This window comes from Phaseolus vulgaris, chromosome 6 (assembly GCF_051622355.1).
Source record: "Phaseolus vulgaris cultivar YP4 chromosome 6, ASM5162235v1, whole genome shotgun sequence".
Lineage (NCBI taxonomy): Eukaryota > Viridiplantae > Streptophyta > Magnoliopsida > Fabales > Fabaceae > Phaseolus > Phaseolus vulgaris.
The window spans coordinates 36,030,657-36,048,170 of NC_143503.1; the positions used below are offsets into that span (position 1 = coordinate 36,030,657).

Below are 17,514 nucleotides of genomic sequence, written 5' to 3' on the forward strand. Positions count from 1 at the left end.
GAGCTGAATGTGCGAAACAATACCGTTGTATTAAAAATACTAATTCAAAAACTACAGGGCCCTACTTGCGAACCGGGTTCAACTCGGTTCAATTCAGAATAAGGTGAGAAATAAAAAGTGACGGAGGAGCGCATTTTGATTGAACCGCCAATTCAAATTCAAATTTCACCACAACATAAACCCTAAACACTACCACCAGCATTCAGATCCAAGACGAACGTTTCCTTCTCCGAAGCTTCACATGGCTTCCCGCACCGAGAACAGGCCTCCTCGCAGCCTCTCCAATGTATGTTCCGTTCTCCTCTTCTTTTTTTTTTTTCTTTTTTTTAATGCATAGTAGAAGAAAGAAGAAAAAAACCACATTTATTTCAGAAAAAAGGAGGCGCCGAAGAAGCATTTTCCGACAAGCGTCGGAGGACTGGAACGGAGAGAACGGAGCGACAGGGCGGCCGAGGTAGGGCTCCCTTGGGTGCTCTAAAGGCCGATGCTAACGAAGTTGCCAGCGTCGAGGGTTCTGAGTGTAGCGTTGTTGAGTTCACCAAAGAGAAAGTGGAAGCGTTGCTGAATGAGAAAACGAATACGAAGGAGAATCGCTATGATAATAAGGTTTCTTGTTGACTGACTTAATTTCGTTATTGGTTTTTGGTGTTTTGCCAAGCTAATTGGGGTGTGTGGTTTTATTTTTGTAGAGAAAGACGGAACAGATGGGGGATCTCATTAAACGGCTTAAACTCTGCGTTCGATGGTGTATGAAAGTCGAAGAAGGCCATGTCCAAGAGAAAGAGAAGCTTCAGACTGACCTGGAATCTGCTGAGAAGAAACTCCTTGATACTGGTCAGTCTTTTAAATCCGTGTTTTTAGATACTTGGATATCTTACTATGCGTTTTCAGCATATATAATTATTGAAAATTGTGTACCGGTTATATCATGGTTGCCTCAACCTTCAATTTTTGTTGCACATGGTATGTACAAGGCTGCAGATCTGGCTAACTATGTGTTGTTGCAATCTGGCTTTAGATTACTCACAAATAAGGCTGTCTTCGGTGTGTCTGGTGCTTTATTGATATTTTGTTTTAGAAAAAACCTTCAAACATTACCTAATTTCACATTCGTATTTTCTGCTAGACCAAGAACTTGGCCTTTTCTATGTAAAATAACATAAATAATTTTTCTGTTTTTTTTTTGCCTGTCTATAAAACAGAAGAGTGCTTGTTTATGTGTAGTCTTCAGTTTAAAAAATTAGTGTCGCTAAGTATTCACACATTTGTGTTTTTATCAGAGAACAAGATGGAAATTAAGATTGCAGAGTTGGATGAGACTATATCTAATTTGAAGGCAATAATTTCCTCTTTAGAAGAGAGAATTGTAAGGGAAGAGTCAGATAAAATGGTAAGGTTGCTTGCTGCATGCAATATTATTATTGGATATGCCCAATGATAGTCTTCGTTTGCCTGATTATATCTGTTCTCACTGTTTGATAATTAGGAAGCTATTGCATCTTATAAAAAAGAACAGGAAGCCAGAAGTGCAGCCGAGCAGATGCAAGCTTCTGTTTCAACTGAGCTTGAGAAAGTTCGGGAAGAGAAATCAGCTGCTGAGAGGAAGGTAATTATATGTTATTACGGGACCAAGTTACAGTTATATGCTAATTATATTATGTTTATTGCTTACCAATTTCTGTTCCCATTTAGAATCTGTCGAGTTTTGCAGGTCATTTCAAATGAGGACTTGTTAAAACGAGCACAAGAATATAACATGAGTCTGCAACAGTTCAATACTCGTCTTCAGTCAGATGTTGAAACAAGTAATGAGGCAATTAAACGAGTGGAGATGGAGAAAGCAACCATTGTTGAGACCCTTAGCAATGTGAGGGGCCACAATAAGGCATTGCAGGATCAGTTGGCATCCTTCAGAGTAAGCTATTTGATATTTGATTTTAATGCCGTATAATATTTTCAATAAGTGTAAAAGCCTTTCTATACTCAGTGACATAGTAGGAATTGAAAGGGAAATGAGTAATTGATTTATAGCTTGTTATTGTGGACGCTTTTTCTTCTATTGATTTTAGTGCCGGTAACATCCTTCTTCACATGTGCACTTGAAATTCTGAATAATTTTTTTAGTTAATTTGGTCGAAGTAAGCTTTTTTGCAAAGAGCTGCAAAGTGCAAATATTTTGTCTAGTATTACTCCTTGTTGTCATTGTGAGTAACTCCTTTTTGCGTGTTGTTTACTTCTGTCACTTTAATCCTTTTATCCTCAGGTTTCACTGGACGAGGTTACAAAGCAGAAAGAAATGTTAGTAAATGAACTGAAATGCGTGCGGGAAGAATTGAAACAAACTAGGGATGACCGAGATCGTCTGCAGTTACAAGTCCAAACTTTGGCTGCAAAAGTAGAGAAATACGGAGAATCTACAGCGAAATCGTGTGCGCAATTGGATACCTTGACCATTAAAACAAATGCTCTTGAGGTTTCTTTCTTGTGTTGTTTTGTTCCTTCTTTATGGCTATTTTATCCTTGTAGTTTACAATTATTTGCACTTGGTGATTTATAAGAGATAGTGGGCTTTCTTTATAGGAGACATGCTCTTCTCAAAGGGACCAAATATATATGCTGCAACAGCAGTTGATTGCTGAGAAGGAGAAGTTAAAGGTATGTCAGTTTTCTGTGAGCGCGTTTTTTTCCTTTTTAATTATACTCATCATTATGTGGGATAATGCCGTGGAAACAAACGGTAGAATATTTAAATATATTTGTTGATCTTTGCTAATAGAGTTAGTGCATGTTTGTTTCTGTTAGTAGTATTTGTTTTTTGTTCGTATTTAGTTTGTGCATATTTTGTTAACTTACATCTAAAACTATTATTTTTATCTTGTTAGATGGCTGATTTATCTGCTTCAGAAACAAGAACAGTTTTTGAAGATCAGAGAAGAATTGTTGGTGAACTCCAGGAGCGACTGGCAGAGAAAGAATTCCAAGTAATTGAAGGGGAGAAGTTAAGGAAAAAATTGCACAATACTATCCTGGTAAACAAATATCAAGAATATATATATATATATATATAATTTTTTTTGTCTGAAATTCTCACCTAAATCATTTTCTTTATATCAGTTGCTTAGCAAAAAAATCAGCGATATTAATTTTTTCTCCCTGTAGGAGCTAAAAGGAAATATACGCGTCTTCTGTCGTGTCCGACCTTTGCTACCGGATGATGGTCCTGGAACAGACATGGTTCTTTCTTATCCCATGTCAACGGAAGCTCTTGGTCGGGGCATTGAATTGGTACAGAGCGGTATGTGCACAAACTTCTACCCCTTCATTCATGCTACTATAGTTTCGGTTTCATGTAGTTTATCTTATGCAAAGATAATAATCGTTGGACGATAAACAGGACAAAAGTACCCTTTCACATTTGACAAGGTATTTAATCACGAGGCTTCTCAGCAAGATGTTTTTGTTGAGATATCACAACTCGTCCAAAGTGCGCTTGATGGTTACAAGGTGAGCCTTAGGTTGTCCCCTTTTGCTTCATTATGCCAGGAGCCTAATAGTTGAAAAATTGAAAAAAGTAAAGCATGACAGTTTTATGATGGAAACAGGCTTCCTATTTGATACGGGGACTGTTTTACAAGCAAAAATGGTGGGGGTACCTTTGTTTAAAATCAAAACCCAAATGAAATAGTGTAAAATACTTGTGGGTTTTTTTTTTCAGATTTTTTTGGAATTTTTGTGATATTTTATCTGTTCGAAGCACAATATATTTGATTGTTGATTTTGCACCTGTTTGTGACAATTGATGTTTGGTTGCCGTTATGTTTCTTCTGTGGTCCACTGATTTTAAGTGTTACAAGATACACTATGCCTGGCCTGACAAAGGGCTTATGATTTGTTATGGCAGGTCTGTATCTTTGCTTATGGTCAGACAGGATCCGGCAAAACCTATACGATGATGGGTAGGCCAGATGCCCCCGATCTAAAGGGTTTGATTCCTCGATCTCTAGAGCAAATATTTCAGATTAGTCAGTCCCTGAGGGATCAGGGGTGGAATTACAAAATGCAGGTTAATATAATTATTTTCAGGAGATTACATAACTACGAAAGATCCACAACGCAAAACTGACAATTTTTATACAATATTTGTAGGTTTCAGTATTGGAAATATATAACGAAACCATCAGGGATTTGTTATCATCAAATCGGTCAAGTGGTTTTGACTCAACCCGAACCGAAAATGGTGTTTCTGTTTCTGGAAAACAGCCATATACTATTAAACACGATGTCAATGGAAACACACATGTTTCAGACCTCACTATAGTCGATGTTTGTAGTGCAAATGAGATTTCATCCCTTTTGCAACAAGCAGCTCAAAGCAGGTAAACTCATGTTCCAAACCTCAGGATGAACATACACAAAATTTCCATTAGAATATGTGAGTATTATAAAATAAAATATACATGTACCTCTTTTTCCAGGTCTGTAGGAAGAACACACATGAATGAACAGTCGTCACGAAGTCACTTTGTCTTCACTTTGCGTATATGTGGGTTTAATGAGGTACTGACGTTAATACATTTTTATGTTTACTGTTTTTTTATGCCATTTCTTGATGTACTGTTCTCGTTGTAGAACACTGAACAACAAGTACAAGGCGTGTTAAATCTCATTGATCTGGCTGGAAGCGAAAGATTGTCAAGGAGTGGAGCAACCGGGGACCGGTTAAAAGAAACCCAGGTGTTTGTTTTATTCATTTGATTTAACTTAAACTCAGTAATTTTTTTTTTAACACAAATAAAATGTTTGCTATGTATATATATCTTTACCAGGCTATAAATAAAAGTCTCTCCTCATTGAGCGATGTTATCTTTGCTTTGGCAAAGAAAGAGGAACATGTGCCCTTCAGGAATTCAAAATTGACATACCTTCTCCAGGTATGATAAGCTTGAATTTGTCATAAGTTTTTTCATTTGTTTACTTTCATTATTTGCTTATGTTGTATATATGCGCATGACAGCCTTGTCTTGGTGGAGATTCTAAAACTTTAATGTTTGTGAATATTTCACCCGATCCATCTTCAACCGGAGAGTCACTTTGCTCCCTCCGATTTGCCGCCAGAGTCAATGCCTGCGAGATTGGTATTCCAAGGCGTCAGACTTCTGCCAGGCCCTTGGATTCTCGTTTGAGCAGCTGCTAAGAGAGTTGCCACACTATATCCATGACCAAAGTAAAAGTAACTGTTATTTGTAATCTTTTATATGGATAAAGGAAGGGCTCTTTTACCAATGTAACTGTGATTTGTAATGTTTTGGATAAGATGGTGTTGTCTTTGACCAATGTAACTATGTTTACTTTTAGAGAACTGAGGTTGTATAAATTGATTTAGAGGCTAACCTTTAGCCTCAGTGCTGCAACTAATTTGTATCATTTTCCGGAAAATTTAATTATTTGATTATCTTGAATTATAAATAATGTTTGAAGTTTTCTCTATAACCTAATCTATAATGTCTCAATATTACTTATTTAGATTAAGATTTATGTTTTTGAAACTTAACTTTTACTATGGCTGTCGTCATGGATGACTATGAATATGCTAATAATAAGAGATATTAAAAAAAATTATAACTAATAATATTTGAAAAAGAATTAATGTGAGTTTTAAAATGTTTAATTAGTATAATTTTGATTTTACTTAACAAACTATTTTTTCTAAATTAATTTGTTAGTTAATTGAGTAGTGAAAAATGATTAAATTACATCAACCTTGACTACTATAAGTTATTTAGGATTTGAATTGAAAAATAAATCAATTTGAAATAAATCAGAGACCGATTTTGTTAAAATCAACTATTTAGTTTTGATTCTTTTATTTCATCAGGATTTTGCTATTTCCTGCCCCTTCTCATATTTTCTTTTGTTATAACTTAATTAATTATTTGTTGTATTATTTCATGTTAAATTATGTTTATTTTCTTTTCTTTTATATTAATTAAAAATATGAACACATGAAAAAAGTACATGTTTTCCCTGGTGGATATTGACACGTTAGTGGATAAAAATCTAATTTGGATAAAGTAGACTAATATTTTATAACTTTATTTTTTTTAATTTTATATAATTATCCTTTCTCTTGTATGCAACTGAGTAGAGATGTAGATTGTTTTTGTTGAAGTGACTAATGAGTAGATAATATAATCATCAATCTATTAACATTATTAGTGTGACAGTATGATGCTCTCTGGAGTATAATTCCTTTTTTATTTTTTATTTAAGCTTCTCTCATTTTTTTTTGTTTGAAAAAGAGGAAAGGAATAATATTTTTTTTTTGTTTTTTTTAAAGAATATAATATTTTGTTGTTTGAAAGAATATAATAATTTGGAGAAACTTCTGGACTCATGGTTCAACACAAAACAGGGGGACCCATAGAGTGATGAATGATGAATCATTAATTGAATTTTCTGTATAAAATATATTCTTCAATTTTTTTTTCTTTTTTCTTTTTCATAGCTTTTCTTGAAAACATTTCTTTTCCATCTATATATTTCACAATGTACTTTTATTATGCCCACAGTAAATTAAAAAATACTCTGACGAATAAAAAAACTAATTGATTTTTTTTTATCTCAATCTCTGATGGAAGAGATTGTCTCAGAACTTTTTTATCCTTTTATATAAGAGTTTTTTATAATACATATAAAAGCTTCTATAAGAAATTGAAAAATTAAGATTTAGTTTTAAAAAAAAATTAAAACTTCAATGTTATTAATGTTTTTCACACATTTTAAGGACAATTAAAAAATTACAATAGGGATAACTTTAATGTTATTAAATATCCTTTTTTTTAGTAAATAGGAATTATTTATAAATGTCATATATTGGGTTTGCTTGTATTATTTTTTGAAAAAAGATTATTTTGAATTAAATAAGTAGATTTTTATTTTTTATAAGTTTGTTTGTGTTTTTGTTTTGTAGAGAGTGTTTCTAATGAAATAAATGGATTTTTTTTATGTGTTAGTTTATTTCAATTCTTTTATAAACAAATCATTTTTTTTACCTAATAAGCAAAATTATTTTGAAAATTGCTTTGAAATACTTATTTTAATTCTAAACATACTCCTATTGTATTTAGGTAGAATGTGTGTTTTATGATAGAAGATTTTAGTTTGAATTAAACATGTTCATGATCATTACTTTGTTTTTTAACAGAAGAAGGTCCTTGTCTTGTAAATGAAGTTGGGTGAGAAGGATACTTGGTGGGTCTTCCTAACCATTAAAGATAGATTATTAAAAGATGAAGTTTTCCTTATTATACAGATTAATATATTCTTCAGCTGAACACAGGAAGCTGCAAAGTTCTCTCCTTTGGAGTAAAGTCAATTGGGTGAGAGAATGGAAGCCTCAGAGCAGAACAAATCAAAGGTGGTGGTGATTGATTCTTTGCAGTCATGGGATTTCTATGTTACCCAGGCCAGTAATCAGAATTCTCCTGTAAGATACTAATTTTATGCCAAAATTTGGATCTTTTATTTATTTTTTTGCCCTGGTCTGGAAAGAGTATGCAAAAGGGGTATTTAGGCTTCAAGTTATTCACAAATCCACTTTGGTTTTTGGATTTTGATTTTCTGCAGTTTCAATTGGAGTTGTTAGCTTTAGTTCTTGTTCTTCCTTGTGGATAGAAAACTAGAAATATAATCATTTACTCATGGCTTTATGTATTTTGTGGGATGGATCCATCGTAGGTTGTTGTTCACTTCACTGCTTCATGGTGCATACCGTCTGTGGCTATGGATCCTGTTTTTGAAGAATTGGCTTCAAGCTATCAGGATCTTCTGTTTCTCACTGTTGATGTTGATGAAGTCAAGGTAATACCCCTCCCCCCTTTAACCAGATGCTTGTGGGCCTTGAATTCCTTGTTCAATGTGTCTAGGTATACATTTTGGTAAATGCATAGTCTCCTTCTGCTTACTTATTGACCACATCATCATTGTTTAAAAAACATATAGAACAGTTCATGCAAATAAGATAAGAAGAAAATGGAGGATGATGGCATAAGATGAGTTGTTTTAAAAGAAAAAGGTTTTATATAATGTATCTCATCTTTAATCACTACTTTCTGTTTCTTGTACGTCGGTTTTATGCCTGTTTGAATGTCAGAGATGTGGGATGTAGTCTCTTTTGAGATTGATATCAAGAATTTTCTGATCAGTGTGACTCCATCTTTATCTTCTTCTTCTTCTTTGGATTTTGCCATCCTTTCCCTCCGAGTGAGAGTGTTGTTTTATTTATGAAATTATGTGCATTCCTCTCCAATTACACTCACTAAATAAATGCAAAAATTGTATGGCAACCACTACATCCAAGCCTTTTATTCATTTGGTAGGTCAGCATCATAGATCAAATGATGCCCTAATTGGGGATTTTATTTTTCCATGTTATATTTTGAAATGGATAGTCGTTGGTTGGGAATAGGACTACAAAGGTGTGTTCAAGGTTAGTACAACTTATGGACTGCCTTGTGATTCTTGTAAAATGTTTATTGAACGGGTTGTTTAACTTATTTAAAGTAAAAATGGAGTCAAAAAATCCTGCAGAGGATGATAGCTGCTATTAAGAAAATTGTGCCATCATCTTAATGTACATAATTAATTGTACCAATAACCTTTTACAGGGTTGTTTAACCCCATTGTTGGTTGGGGCAAGTTGACAACAACTTATTGAATTCTGTAATATATGTAATTTGCATCCTAAAATGTTTATCTAGTGCCATGTGGATCAGGAATATGTTTCAACAATTGGTTTTGTTATTGAGCAATGTATGTTTTTAACTTCCTGTAAGATCAGAAAGGTAGAATTCTACCTGCCTTGTACCTTCTATCTACTCTTGTAATCCTTATTGAGCAACTTGCACCCCTTGATTACTGACATGAATTTGAACCACTGTTTAACATTTGGGGGTTGCTACTCAACAAAGAACTATATATGCATATATATATATATATATATATATATATATTCTGCTGATAAAAAATGTCAAATCTATGTTCTTCATGGTTCATGTTGTAATTGACTGATTAGATATCATAGCAACCTTTTTGCGATATCATATTGATGCTTGGAGCATTGAAACAAAAAGTGAAGTCTTGTGTGATTTTCTCTAATGGTTTGTTACTGTTTGATTATGGCAATTAAACATATTGAATTTGTTTGGGGGGTTCAGGAAGTGGCCTCCAAAATGGATGTAAAGGCAATGCCAACATTTTTGCTGCTGAAGAACGGTGCTGTAGTGGACAAGGTGGTTGGTGCCAATCCAGAAGAGATAAAGAAAAGGATAGATGGGCTTACTGAGTCCACTCATGTCTCACTGGCATAGTTAAGAATCTGTTTGATATTCTATATTCTACTGTGGCAAGTTGCTAACTATGCACTTGTGGTCCTGCACTGCCCTATGGAATCCAAGTCAAAGCCTTTTGTGATGTTGTATTTTGAATACCAGTTCATGAGTAATTTGGTTAATGGTTGTATCCACAGTTTTTTGTATCAGCCAAATTTTACATTCTGTACTTTTGGTTGTTGTGGTTTCATGCTGCCCTTCCTTGGATGTTGTGAATTCCCTGCTTCGTTTGGTAATGATATATACATATGCATATTTTCAAGGTATTCTTTGTTTCAGTTCTTACACTAAAAAGTTATGTTTTTCAGTTTATACACGTATATTTTTTAGTCCGTTTTAGTTAATGTATTATCAGATTATAGACTAAAATCAATTAAAATGTACGTGTATGTGTTTGAGGTGTATGTATATACAGCGTATATGTAGTCACAGATTAAAGAGTGTACGCATGAGATTTATAAGAGACTAAAATATACTGATTTTGTAACTATAGGGATATTAAGCTCAATATACTATACATTTATTTTGAGTCATTGCTTAAATTGCACTATAATTACTACAGTAAACTATTTTGAGTCCTTGCTTAAACTTATATGATGGGGCCAGTGAAATTGGAAGGGGAGGGAATAATATAATGGAGGTCCAAGAAAATTATTATGCATATTTTAATGGAAATAAATATATATAAAATAAAAGAGAATGTGAGTATGTGGTGAGAAGTGATAGTTGGGTGGGTATTGATGTCCCAACGTGAGTCTCTCGTATCAAACACCACCTTCTTCAATATATTTTTGTTTTCTCTGTACACACAAAACCATTCATCACATATTTGTTTGTTCCTAACTCCGGCAACCCTTTTGGCCGGAGATGAGTAATAGTGAGTGGGTGTTGGATTATGAGTATCTAGACAACATTTCCCTCCCAACTCTTCACCCACCCAATTTCTCTTGGTCTTCTTCCTCTCCTCCTCCCATCTTCAGGTTATCCATACTTCAACCAGTTATGCTTCTTTTCTATGAACAAGTGTTTTTTTTTTTGCAAAGACTGCACTTGCTTTGCACATTTACATCACTAGCTACATTACAACTGTGACAATCTTTAAGGTTGGAACAACCTTTTACTCATCCCAGAAAAAGAAAAACATAACCTTGTGCTTATGTTTCTACTTATTTCTTGTTTTCCCCTGTCTTTCTCTCTGTTTTAGATCACACATTGCTTCTTACATTTCTCATTGTCTTTTGCTCATAAATGCATTCGATTTTTTCTATTAAAATGTTCATACAACGGATAATGTGGACAACAAATTACGTATTTTTACTTAACTTTCTGTCTGGTAATTATTTTGATTTTTAAAGTTATTCAAAATTTCCCTCCCCAAAACAAGTGATTTTTTATGGTAATTTTTTGCAGTGTGGAGGTAGATGACCCGTTGGGACTTTCGGATGGTTTCAAGGAAAACGGGTCAAAAAAACGGTATGCTATTAATGATAAGAGTTTTTTTGAGACTTTGATTTAAATCATTATTTTGCCTTTGCTCTGATTTCATCTTTATCATTTGAAGGTTTTTTTTCCTTCCATAAGCTTCTGTTAGTTGCTTTTATTTTCATATTATACCATTATCGTGTTTTCTTATTGTATGCTACATTTGTTCTTGGTTTTTATTTCATGCTTTTAGGTAGACCCTATATTAGTAAGAAAAGTTTACTTTTGACAAAATAAAAAGTAAATAGCATTTACTTGAAAAACTATTATAATAATATAATAACATTTTAAATTAAAAAATAAATTAAATATTATTAAAATATTAATTTATTGAAGTGTTGAATGTTTTTATGCATCTTAGTGCGAGACATTTCACATCCCAAGGTTTTAGCCAAAACTTATATGAAAAACTTGTGTTTTATATGCTTAATTTTTAAAGGTGCGTGGCTTTTGAAATCGAACCTAATTGACATGTATAATCACTTTCTAGTTAAAATTGAAATATTAATATCGATATTTTTTTTTTCTTTTAATTTATAGACCTTTTTTTGAAGTGTTTACACAGTTAACATTAATGAAATTCTATAGTTACTAACAATTTTTTCGTATATTATGTGAGTATTTTTTAAATTTTAAATAAATTTTGAAAATATAGATAAATAAACACATATAAAGGAAAAATATCATCCCTAGGAAATCATTTTTTTAATATATTTTTCTTGATAATAATAAATTAAGGAATTATAACTTTTAAAAGTTGATTTTGAATGTTTGTAAAATCGATTTTTAAGCAAAATGATTCATGTTTGGACAGTAAGTTTGTTGTAAAATTTAATGTTTTTTTTTTCACTTCTTTAAGTAAAAATGACCTTTTATCATTTCTAGTCAAGCTGATATTTTGGAACAAAACAAATTACATGGTTAATAACCAAACATTTATATCTTTATAAAATAAAATTTACTTACTGTCAAAATCAGTTCTGATTATGCTTACCATCATATCAAACACAATTGTCTGTTCCTTTCATATGGATCTATCTTTCATGCATGAGAGATCATTTGTTTCTTCTATCATCTCATTAGTTGGTGTTTAAAATCTTATTACAGTTTGAGGTCACCTTGTTCCAAAGCATGTAAAGAGAAAATGAGAAGGGATAGACTCAATGACAGGCATCTCTACTCTACTACACTTTTTCATTCATCCTCCTCTTATCTGCATTTTTCTATGTTTTTTTTATCTGACCTATAACTCTGATGTGAATTGTTCTGAAACACCATTTAAAGGTTTTTGGAACTGGGATCTATCCTAGACCCTGGAAGGCCTCTAAAAATGGACAAGGCTGTTATATTAAGTGATGCAGTACGATTGGTGTCTCAGTTACGAGAGGAAGCTCTTAAGCTACGAGAGTCCATTGAGAATCTACAAGGGAAAATCAATGAATTGAAGGTGTGTAAATGTAACTGCATAACATGGTACTTCATACTTGGCATGCACATTTACTGGATAAATGCTGGCAACACTCTTTCTCTGATTCTATCACATTCTTTTGAAAATGAAGTTCGAAAACTCCTCTCCGATACACGTATCGGACACGGACACCCGTAGAACATCGGTGAAATGTGCAATTCAAAAAATATTTCTTGACTTTCTGACCATTCTAACACAGGTTTGACACAATTTTAAAAATGAGAAATACATTAATTTTTTAAAAACTCAAACTTATTATATAATTTTTTATTAAATTATAAAAATAAGAAACAAATCCTTTTGAACCAACTATGAAAAACATCTTTCTCCTAAAAAAAAAACTGAAACATACTTAGTACAGATAAATCTTTATTGTCAATTTATATAATTCATAATTATATAATATATAGATTCGTGTCCTATATTTAAGAGATGATGCGTATCTGCGTGTCCGTGTGAGTGTCTGTTCTACATAACTAGTCAGGATTTTGTAGACTACACTTTTTGTTTAACAAGTTTCACTTATAATTTTGGTGGCAGAGTGCACTGCTGTGAACATGATGGTTAACCTTACCTATGACTATATACTTTTGGTGTTTGTATAGGCTGAGAAGAATGAGCTTCGTGAGGAGAAGCAGCGACTAAAAGCAGAGAAAGATAGCCTTGAACAGAAGATTGAGGCCTTCAGTTCACAATCTAGCTTTCTTCGTGCATTTCCAGCACCAGGACAAGTTGTTGGTAGCAAGTTGGTGCCCTTCATGGGCTATCCAGGTGTTGGCATGTGGCAGTTTTTACCACCTGCTGCTGTTGACACCTCACAGGACCATGTACTCAGGCCACCAGTTGCATAACTTGCAAAGCCACTGTTTTTGGAGAAACGAAATTTATCTTCACCCTTTTTGTGCTATTGCTTTTGCATTTGTGAAATGTAGAGAAAAAAGAGTCTTACTGATTATAGAGGCAACTTTATGATAACTACTCAGCTTTCGGTGAATGAATGCTCTATTTAAACAAAATTCTCTTTAAAAGATGACAATAAAGGTTTAAAATGAATTCAATACTAAGATAGGGTCTAGCTAACGATCCTACAAAACTGTTTCCAACGAGTTAGAGATATGAATAGAGAAAATTTGGGAGAGAAATTATCCATTCCATTGATCTCAGAATGAGAAAGTGTGAAATACAAAGAGCAGTATTCACATGAATTTTAGGACGTTTTGATATGTTCTTTCGCATGCATGCATATAAATAAGATAAAGTTCAAGCATGTCCTCAATTCTAACATCTGTTATGAATACCCTAGCAATACCCATGTGGTCATACAAAATAAGGATTTGGATCCTCTCTAGTTACTTTGTAAAGAAGCACATTTGTCTTTCCCAATCTTGAAATCGAAGGTCCAAGATTATTCTTGATTCATGACTACCTATGATATTGATGACATGAAAGGATACACAAACTGGTCTAACAAAACTGTTTTCAACAGGGTAGTTTGAACCCCATATATTCCCCTGATTCATAGTCTGTCCAAACCTTTATGGCTCCAAAGCTAGTCATTAGAACATTACTCACAAACATCACTATACTAACCGAGAAAACTATTATAGAGGCTCTTCCATGCTTCCGAATTGCTCTCTGTACCACTAATAACCCAAGAAGTGATGCAACAAAACACATTATGGCCAAGATTAAGGCAGCTTCAACATGTTCCATTCCCAACATCAGATACTGCAATGCTGACATGGTAGCAGAAAAGAGAACCATGAAAGAACATGTTGCTGCTGTTACCTACACACACAAAAATTGCTTGGTAAAAACCAGTAACTAGTTTACTTGCCAGTGTAAAAGGCATTTAACAAAGCTTGTGAACTTACCTCAGGTTTTATTCCAACCTGAAGAAGAAGTGGACTAATCAGCATTCCACCTCCAATTCCAAAGACACCACCCAGTATCCCTGCTAATAGTGCCATTGATGGAAAAGCAAGTATATTTGATGGTCTATTTTTGGTGAGTCCCGGCATCTTCATATCAGTTAGCTGTAAGCAGAATGAAGACGAGAGTGTGTAAGTAGATAAAGATTAGTAAAGAAAAAAACTATTTTTTCAAGCTATGGTGTTTAAGAACCTCTCGAATAAGCGTTCGGTCTCTAAGGTTTTCTTTTCTAAATACAATCCAAGCAGTGAAAACCACAGCAAGAGGTATTTGAACCGATGACAGAATCCAGTATTCCACACCACAGGGCTCCATTCGAATGATTCCCTGCATAGTTTGAACAACTGATTCAAAGGATCATCCTTCGAATGTATGCTATACGAAAATGTTACTACAACTTAATTAATGTACATACTACAATTTTTTTCTTACTGTAATCCAATCATAGTTGTCATGTGATTGACAGTTAAGAATTTTTATAATCATTCCTTTAAAATTACATCAAGTGCGTAATGTAATTAGTGTATCAAAATTAAACTTCATTTAAGAATTTAAACAAATATGAGGATATGGAGTGAAGGAAAGTGGACTTTAAGCCTAACTCAACTCCATAAAATCAGCCAATGGGGTGAGGTTTGCACCGATATACAATGAAATATTTTCATCTCTAGTCGACGTGTTATCTCCAACACAGTCCCTCACTTTGAGAGTGACAGCTCGTGTGTGGGACAACATATTATGCGTAGTCCGATAACGGTCCGATAGGAGGTGGCACGATAGACCCAATAAACACTCGCTAGGATAGACTTTAAATGACTTTGATACCATATTATAAAATAAAACAGAGATAACAAAAGAGTAAAAAAGAAGACAAAAGATATGAGAATGAATTAAGATCCTTCTATAACTCTGATATCCATATCCTTTAATAGTATCAAAAGTAGAAGAAAAGGAATCACTCACAAAGTCCAAGTTGATATATGCTTGTTTGGAACTAAGAAAGAAAATGAAAAAGAAAAAAGAAGTTTGAATTTTTAATTGAAAAAAAAAAAATACTTTTAGAACTCAGAGTTTCCCCTTAATTGCTATGAGAAAAATTATCAGTGTTGCTAGTCTTATTATCTGATGAGTAACACTACAGTCTCGACTGTTCCATAATGGAGGGGACCTTGATACTAAAAGAAAAGAAAATAACACATACAAAGACCAAACTTTGATTTGGTAAACTTGGTGAGATACTTCTGCTGTAACTCACCTTTATAATAATCCCTACTCCATATTAGTACAAGTTTAAAGAAATTTATTATTTTATAAAAAAAGTTATCAGATAACAAGCAGTTTTCGAGCAACCCAATTTAGCAGATAAAATATATAGTCTCAGTTTAATAGTTCATACAATTTATAAATATATAAAAAATATCAATCATTAATTTTTTTTATCAATAGCTAAAAATATTTAGTTTACTCTTGTACACTTTACAATCAGTGGAAAAAAAAGAGAGAAACTTTACCTGTCCATATCTGTTGCCACGGAGAAGATAGACAGAGAAAAAAGAGAACCAGATCAAAAGTAAAACCACCAATTTCAACCAAGGGATCCTCACTTTTCCTTGAGAAGAAAGAAGAGGCACAGACACCTCAACATTTTTTGGCTCATTATTTTCTTTGTACACATGTCCTACTGCTAAAACTTTCCTTTCTTCAATAGTCTGGTTTTCCAGCAGCCCCTTCTCAAGTTCATCAACTCCATTTTTCCTTATCTCATCTGATTCAGCCTTCCAAAACATCAACCCACTTCTGCAAGTTTTTGAGGTAGACCATGCAAGAAAGACGGCAAACAGTACTGTGATCAACCACTCTGGGAATACAAGGTTACAGATAACTCCAAGACTCACTCCCAACAACATGCATGGCTCTGATGAAAGAGCTATGTCATAGTCAATCAATGACTTGCCACCAAATTTAAGACTTGTGATGCACATATTGCACATAACGTTTGCAATTGACCCTCCTGTGACCATGAAAGCTGAGAGACTAGAAGCAGTTTTCAGGTCTAAACCAGCCACAATGGATAATATGGGTATAAAAAGACCACCCCCACCTATTCCACCAGCACTAGAAATAGCAGAGGCTATGAAGCACAGAACTCCAGCCAGAACCAAAGGGCCTGAAATAAGTATCTGGGATTGTGCTTCACCTCCCCACAGATAAATTTTGTCCAGGAAATGATCAATGTTGATGATATTTGAAAAGGGTTGTTCTTGTTTTGCATTTGAAGGATTGAAGGCAATGAAGCTGAGAACTAGAAATATAAAACTTGGAGTACTCATTTTGAGAGTTTGTTTCAGCAATGGTGAGGGCTGGGAGTGTATCAATGGTTAGCTGAATGGCAGAATGGCAGAATGGCTTTATATAGAGACATGCATGAACTGTGTTAACAATGCTTGTTGGTGGAAAGCAAAATGCATAACGTTTCTTTTTTGTATACCATCATCTTACCAATTTCATATTTAAGACAGAAAAATAGACAATAAAACGTGATTTATTGTTGAAATCACAACATGAAAGAAATGTAATAACAATTGTATATAAGTAACATTGTTGGTAACATCAATGACACAAAAAGTGGTGTGAGTAAAGAACAAGTGCTAATGCAAAACAAACAACAAATAATTTAAATTGGATATACTTAGCAAAAAGTACTCATTTTTTATGCAAAAGATAAAGCTCTTTATAGTTAGTCATACATGTAAATAATAAACTAATACACCTTTTAGTAAAGTAATTGCAATTATTTTGTCCGTGAGAGTTCATATTTTGTGTAATCCGTCTACTACTTTTGGTTCCTACCTGCACCACTTTCTGTCGTCGTGCTTACAAGATCAAGAGATATATAATACAAGTTTTTCATGTGAAGATTATTATGGATCAAAAACCTAAATTAATAATATCTCCTTCCAGTTGCATGAGAATGTTTTCTAATAATAAACACATGTTGATATCACTACTTGTTAACTATTATAATGAATTTTTATCTGTGTGGAGCTTTACCTATATTACTTTAAAGTTATACTAATCGATTAATTACCTAGTTAGTTATCTAAGTGTTCATAAACATATAATTAACATATATTAGGACATTATCGAACTGTTCTCCAAATATTATATGTACAGATAATAAGAGTGAAAAAGTGATAATATTAACAAATTCATCTTTATATTTTATTTTCAATTATAAAATAT

General features: G+C 33.3%; 4 protein-coding genes across 5 annotated transcripts; 3 read left to right on the top strand and 1 right to left on the bottom strand.

Moving 5' to 3' along the window:
• Positions 1 to 61: 61 nt before the first annotated feature.
• On the top strand, positions 62 to 5,466 carry LOC137832699 (kinesin-like protein KIN-14C). The gene is made up of 17 exons (XM_068641004.2): positions 62 to 286; positions 373 to 606; positions 690 to 834; positions 1,281 to 1,390; positions 1,487 to 1,606; positions 1,712 to 1,915; positions 2,264 to 2,473; positions 2,581 to 2,655; positions 2,883 to 3,029; positions 3,160 to 3,295; positions 3,395 to 3,504; positions 3,902 to 4,063; positions 4,147 to 4,376; positions 4,476 to 4,557; positions 4,630 to 4,734; positions 4,827 to 4,931; positions 5,015 to 5,466. Exons 1-17 carry the CDS (start codon positions 242 to 244, stop codon positions 5,192 to 5,194), a joined length of 2,400 nt encoding a protein of 799 aa, XP_068497105.2. The 5' UTR covers positions 62 to 241; the 3' UTR covers positions 5,195 to 5,466.
• A 1,503-nt stretch (positions 5,467 to 6,969) lies between these two features.
• Positions 6,970 to 9,655, top strand: CXXS1 (thioredoxin family protein CXXS1). The gene is made up of 4 exons (XM_068641008.2): positions 6,970 to 7,251; positions 7,340 to 7,486; positions 7,738 to 7,860; positions 9,216 to 9,655. Exons 2-4 carry the CDS (start codon positions 7,388 to 7,390, stop codon positions 9,366 to 9,368), a joined length of 375 nt encoding a protein of 124 aa, XP_068497109.2. The 5' UTR covers positions 6,970 to 7,251; positions 7,340 to 7,387; the 3' UTR covers positions 9,369 to 9,655.
• A 435-nt stretch (positions 9,656 to 10,090) lies between these two features.
• On the top strand, positions 10,091 to 13,355 carry LOC137832701 (transcription factor ILR3). Of its 2 annotated transcripts, none has more exons than XM_068641006.2 (5): positions 10,091 to 10,369; positions 10,800 to 10,862; positions 11,979 to 12,041; positions 12,156 to 12,318; positions 12,945 to 13,355. In XM_068641006.2, exons 1-5 carry the CDS (start codon positions 10,257 to 10,259, stop codon positions 13,188 to 13,190), a joined length of 648 nt encoding a protein of 215 aa, XP_068497107.2. In that variant the 5' UTR covers positions 10,091 to 10,256; the 3' UTR covers positions 13,191 to 13,355. The 2 variants fall into 2 exon arrangements, with proteins under 2 accessions (XP_068497107.2, XP_068497108.2); XM_068641007.2 differs by having other exon boundaries at positions 10,101 to 10,388.
• A 113-nt stretch (positions 13,356 to 13,468) lies between these two features.
• Positions 13,469 to 16,783, bottom strand: LOC137832700 (sulfite exporter TauE/SafE family protein 5). Its single transcript, XM_068641005.2, has 4 exons — positions 15,783 to 16,783; positions 14,464 to 14,598; positions 14,214 to 14,375; positions 13,469 to 14,127 (listed from the first exon to the last, which is right to left on the bottom strand). Exons 1-4 carry the CDS (start codon positions 16,599 to 16,601, stop codon positions 13,819 to 13,821), a joined length of 1,425 nt encoding a protein of 474 aa, XP_068497106.2. The 5' UTR covers positions 16,602 to 16,783; the 3' UTR covers positions 13,469 to 13,818.
• Between the last annotated feature and the right edge of the window lie 731 nt (positions 16,784 to 17,514).

Bases quoted from the DNA above. Each gene is read 5' to 3' on its own strand.
- LOC137832699 (XM_068641004.2), top strand. From the start codon at position 242: ATGGCTTCCCGCACCGAGAACAGGCCTCCTCGCAGCCTCTCCAAT. The intron at 835-1,280 runs GTCAGTCTTTTA...TGTTTTTATCAG, and splicing joins GAAGAAACTCCTTGATACTG to AGAACAAGATGGAAATTAAG. The intron at 1,391-1,486 runs GTAAGGTTGCTT...TTTGATAATTAG, and splicing joins GGGAAGAGTCAGATAAAATG to GAAGCTATTGCATCTTATAA.
- CXXS1 (XM_068641008.2), top strand. From the start codon at position 7,388: ATGGAAGCCTCAGAGCAGAACAAATCAAAGGTGGTGGTGATTGATTCT. The intron at 7,487-7,737 runs GTAAGATACTAA...GATCCATCGTAG, and splicing joins CCAGTAATCAGAATTCTCCT to GTTGTTGTTCACTTCACTGC. The intron at 7,861-9,215 runs GTAATACCCCTC...TGGGGGGTTCAG, and splicing joins TTGATGTTGATGAAGTCAAG to GAAGTGGCCTCCAAAATGGA.
- LOC137832700 (XM_068641005.2), bottom strand. From the start codon at position 16,601: ATGAGTACTCCAAGTTTTATATTTCTAGTTCTCAGCTTCATTGCCTTC. The intron at 14,599-15,782 runs GTAAAGTTTCTC...CAAACTATGCAG, and splicing joins GTGGCAACAGATATGGACAG to GGAATCATTCGAATGGAGCC. The intron at 14,376-14,463 runs GTTCTTAAACAC...TTCTGCTTACAG, and splicing joins ACCGAACGCTTATTCGAGAG to CTAACTGATATGAAGATGCC.
- LOC137832701 (XM_068641006.2), top strand. From the start codon at position 10,257: ATGAGTAATAGTGAGTGGGTGTTGGATTATGAGTATCTAGACAACATT. The intron at 10,863-11,978 runs GTATGCTATTAA...ATCTTATTACAG, and splicing joins GAAAACGGGTCAAAAAAACG to TTTGAGGTCACCTTGTTCCA. The intron at 12,042-12,155 runs GCATCTCTACTC...CACCATTTAAAG, and splicing joins AGGGATAGACTCAATGACAG to GTTTTTGGAACTGGGATCTA.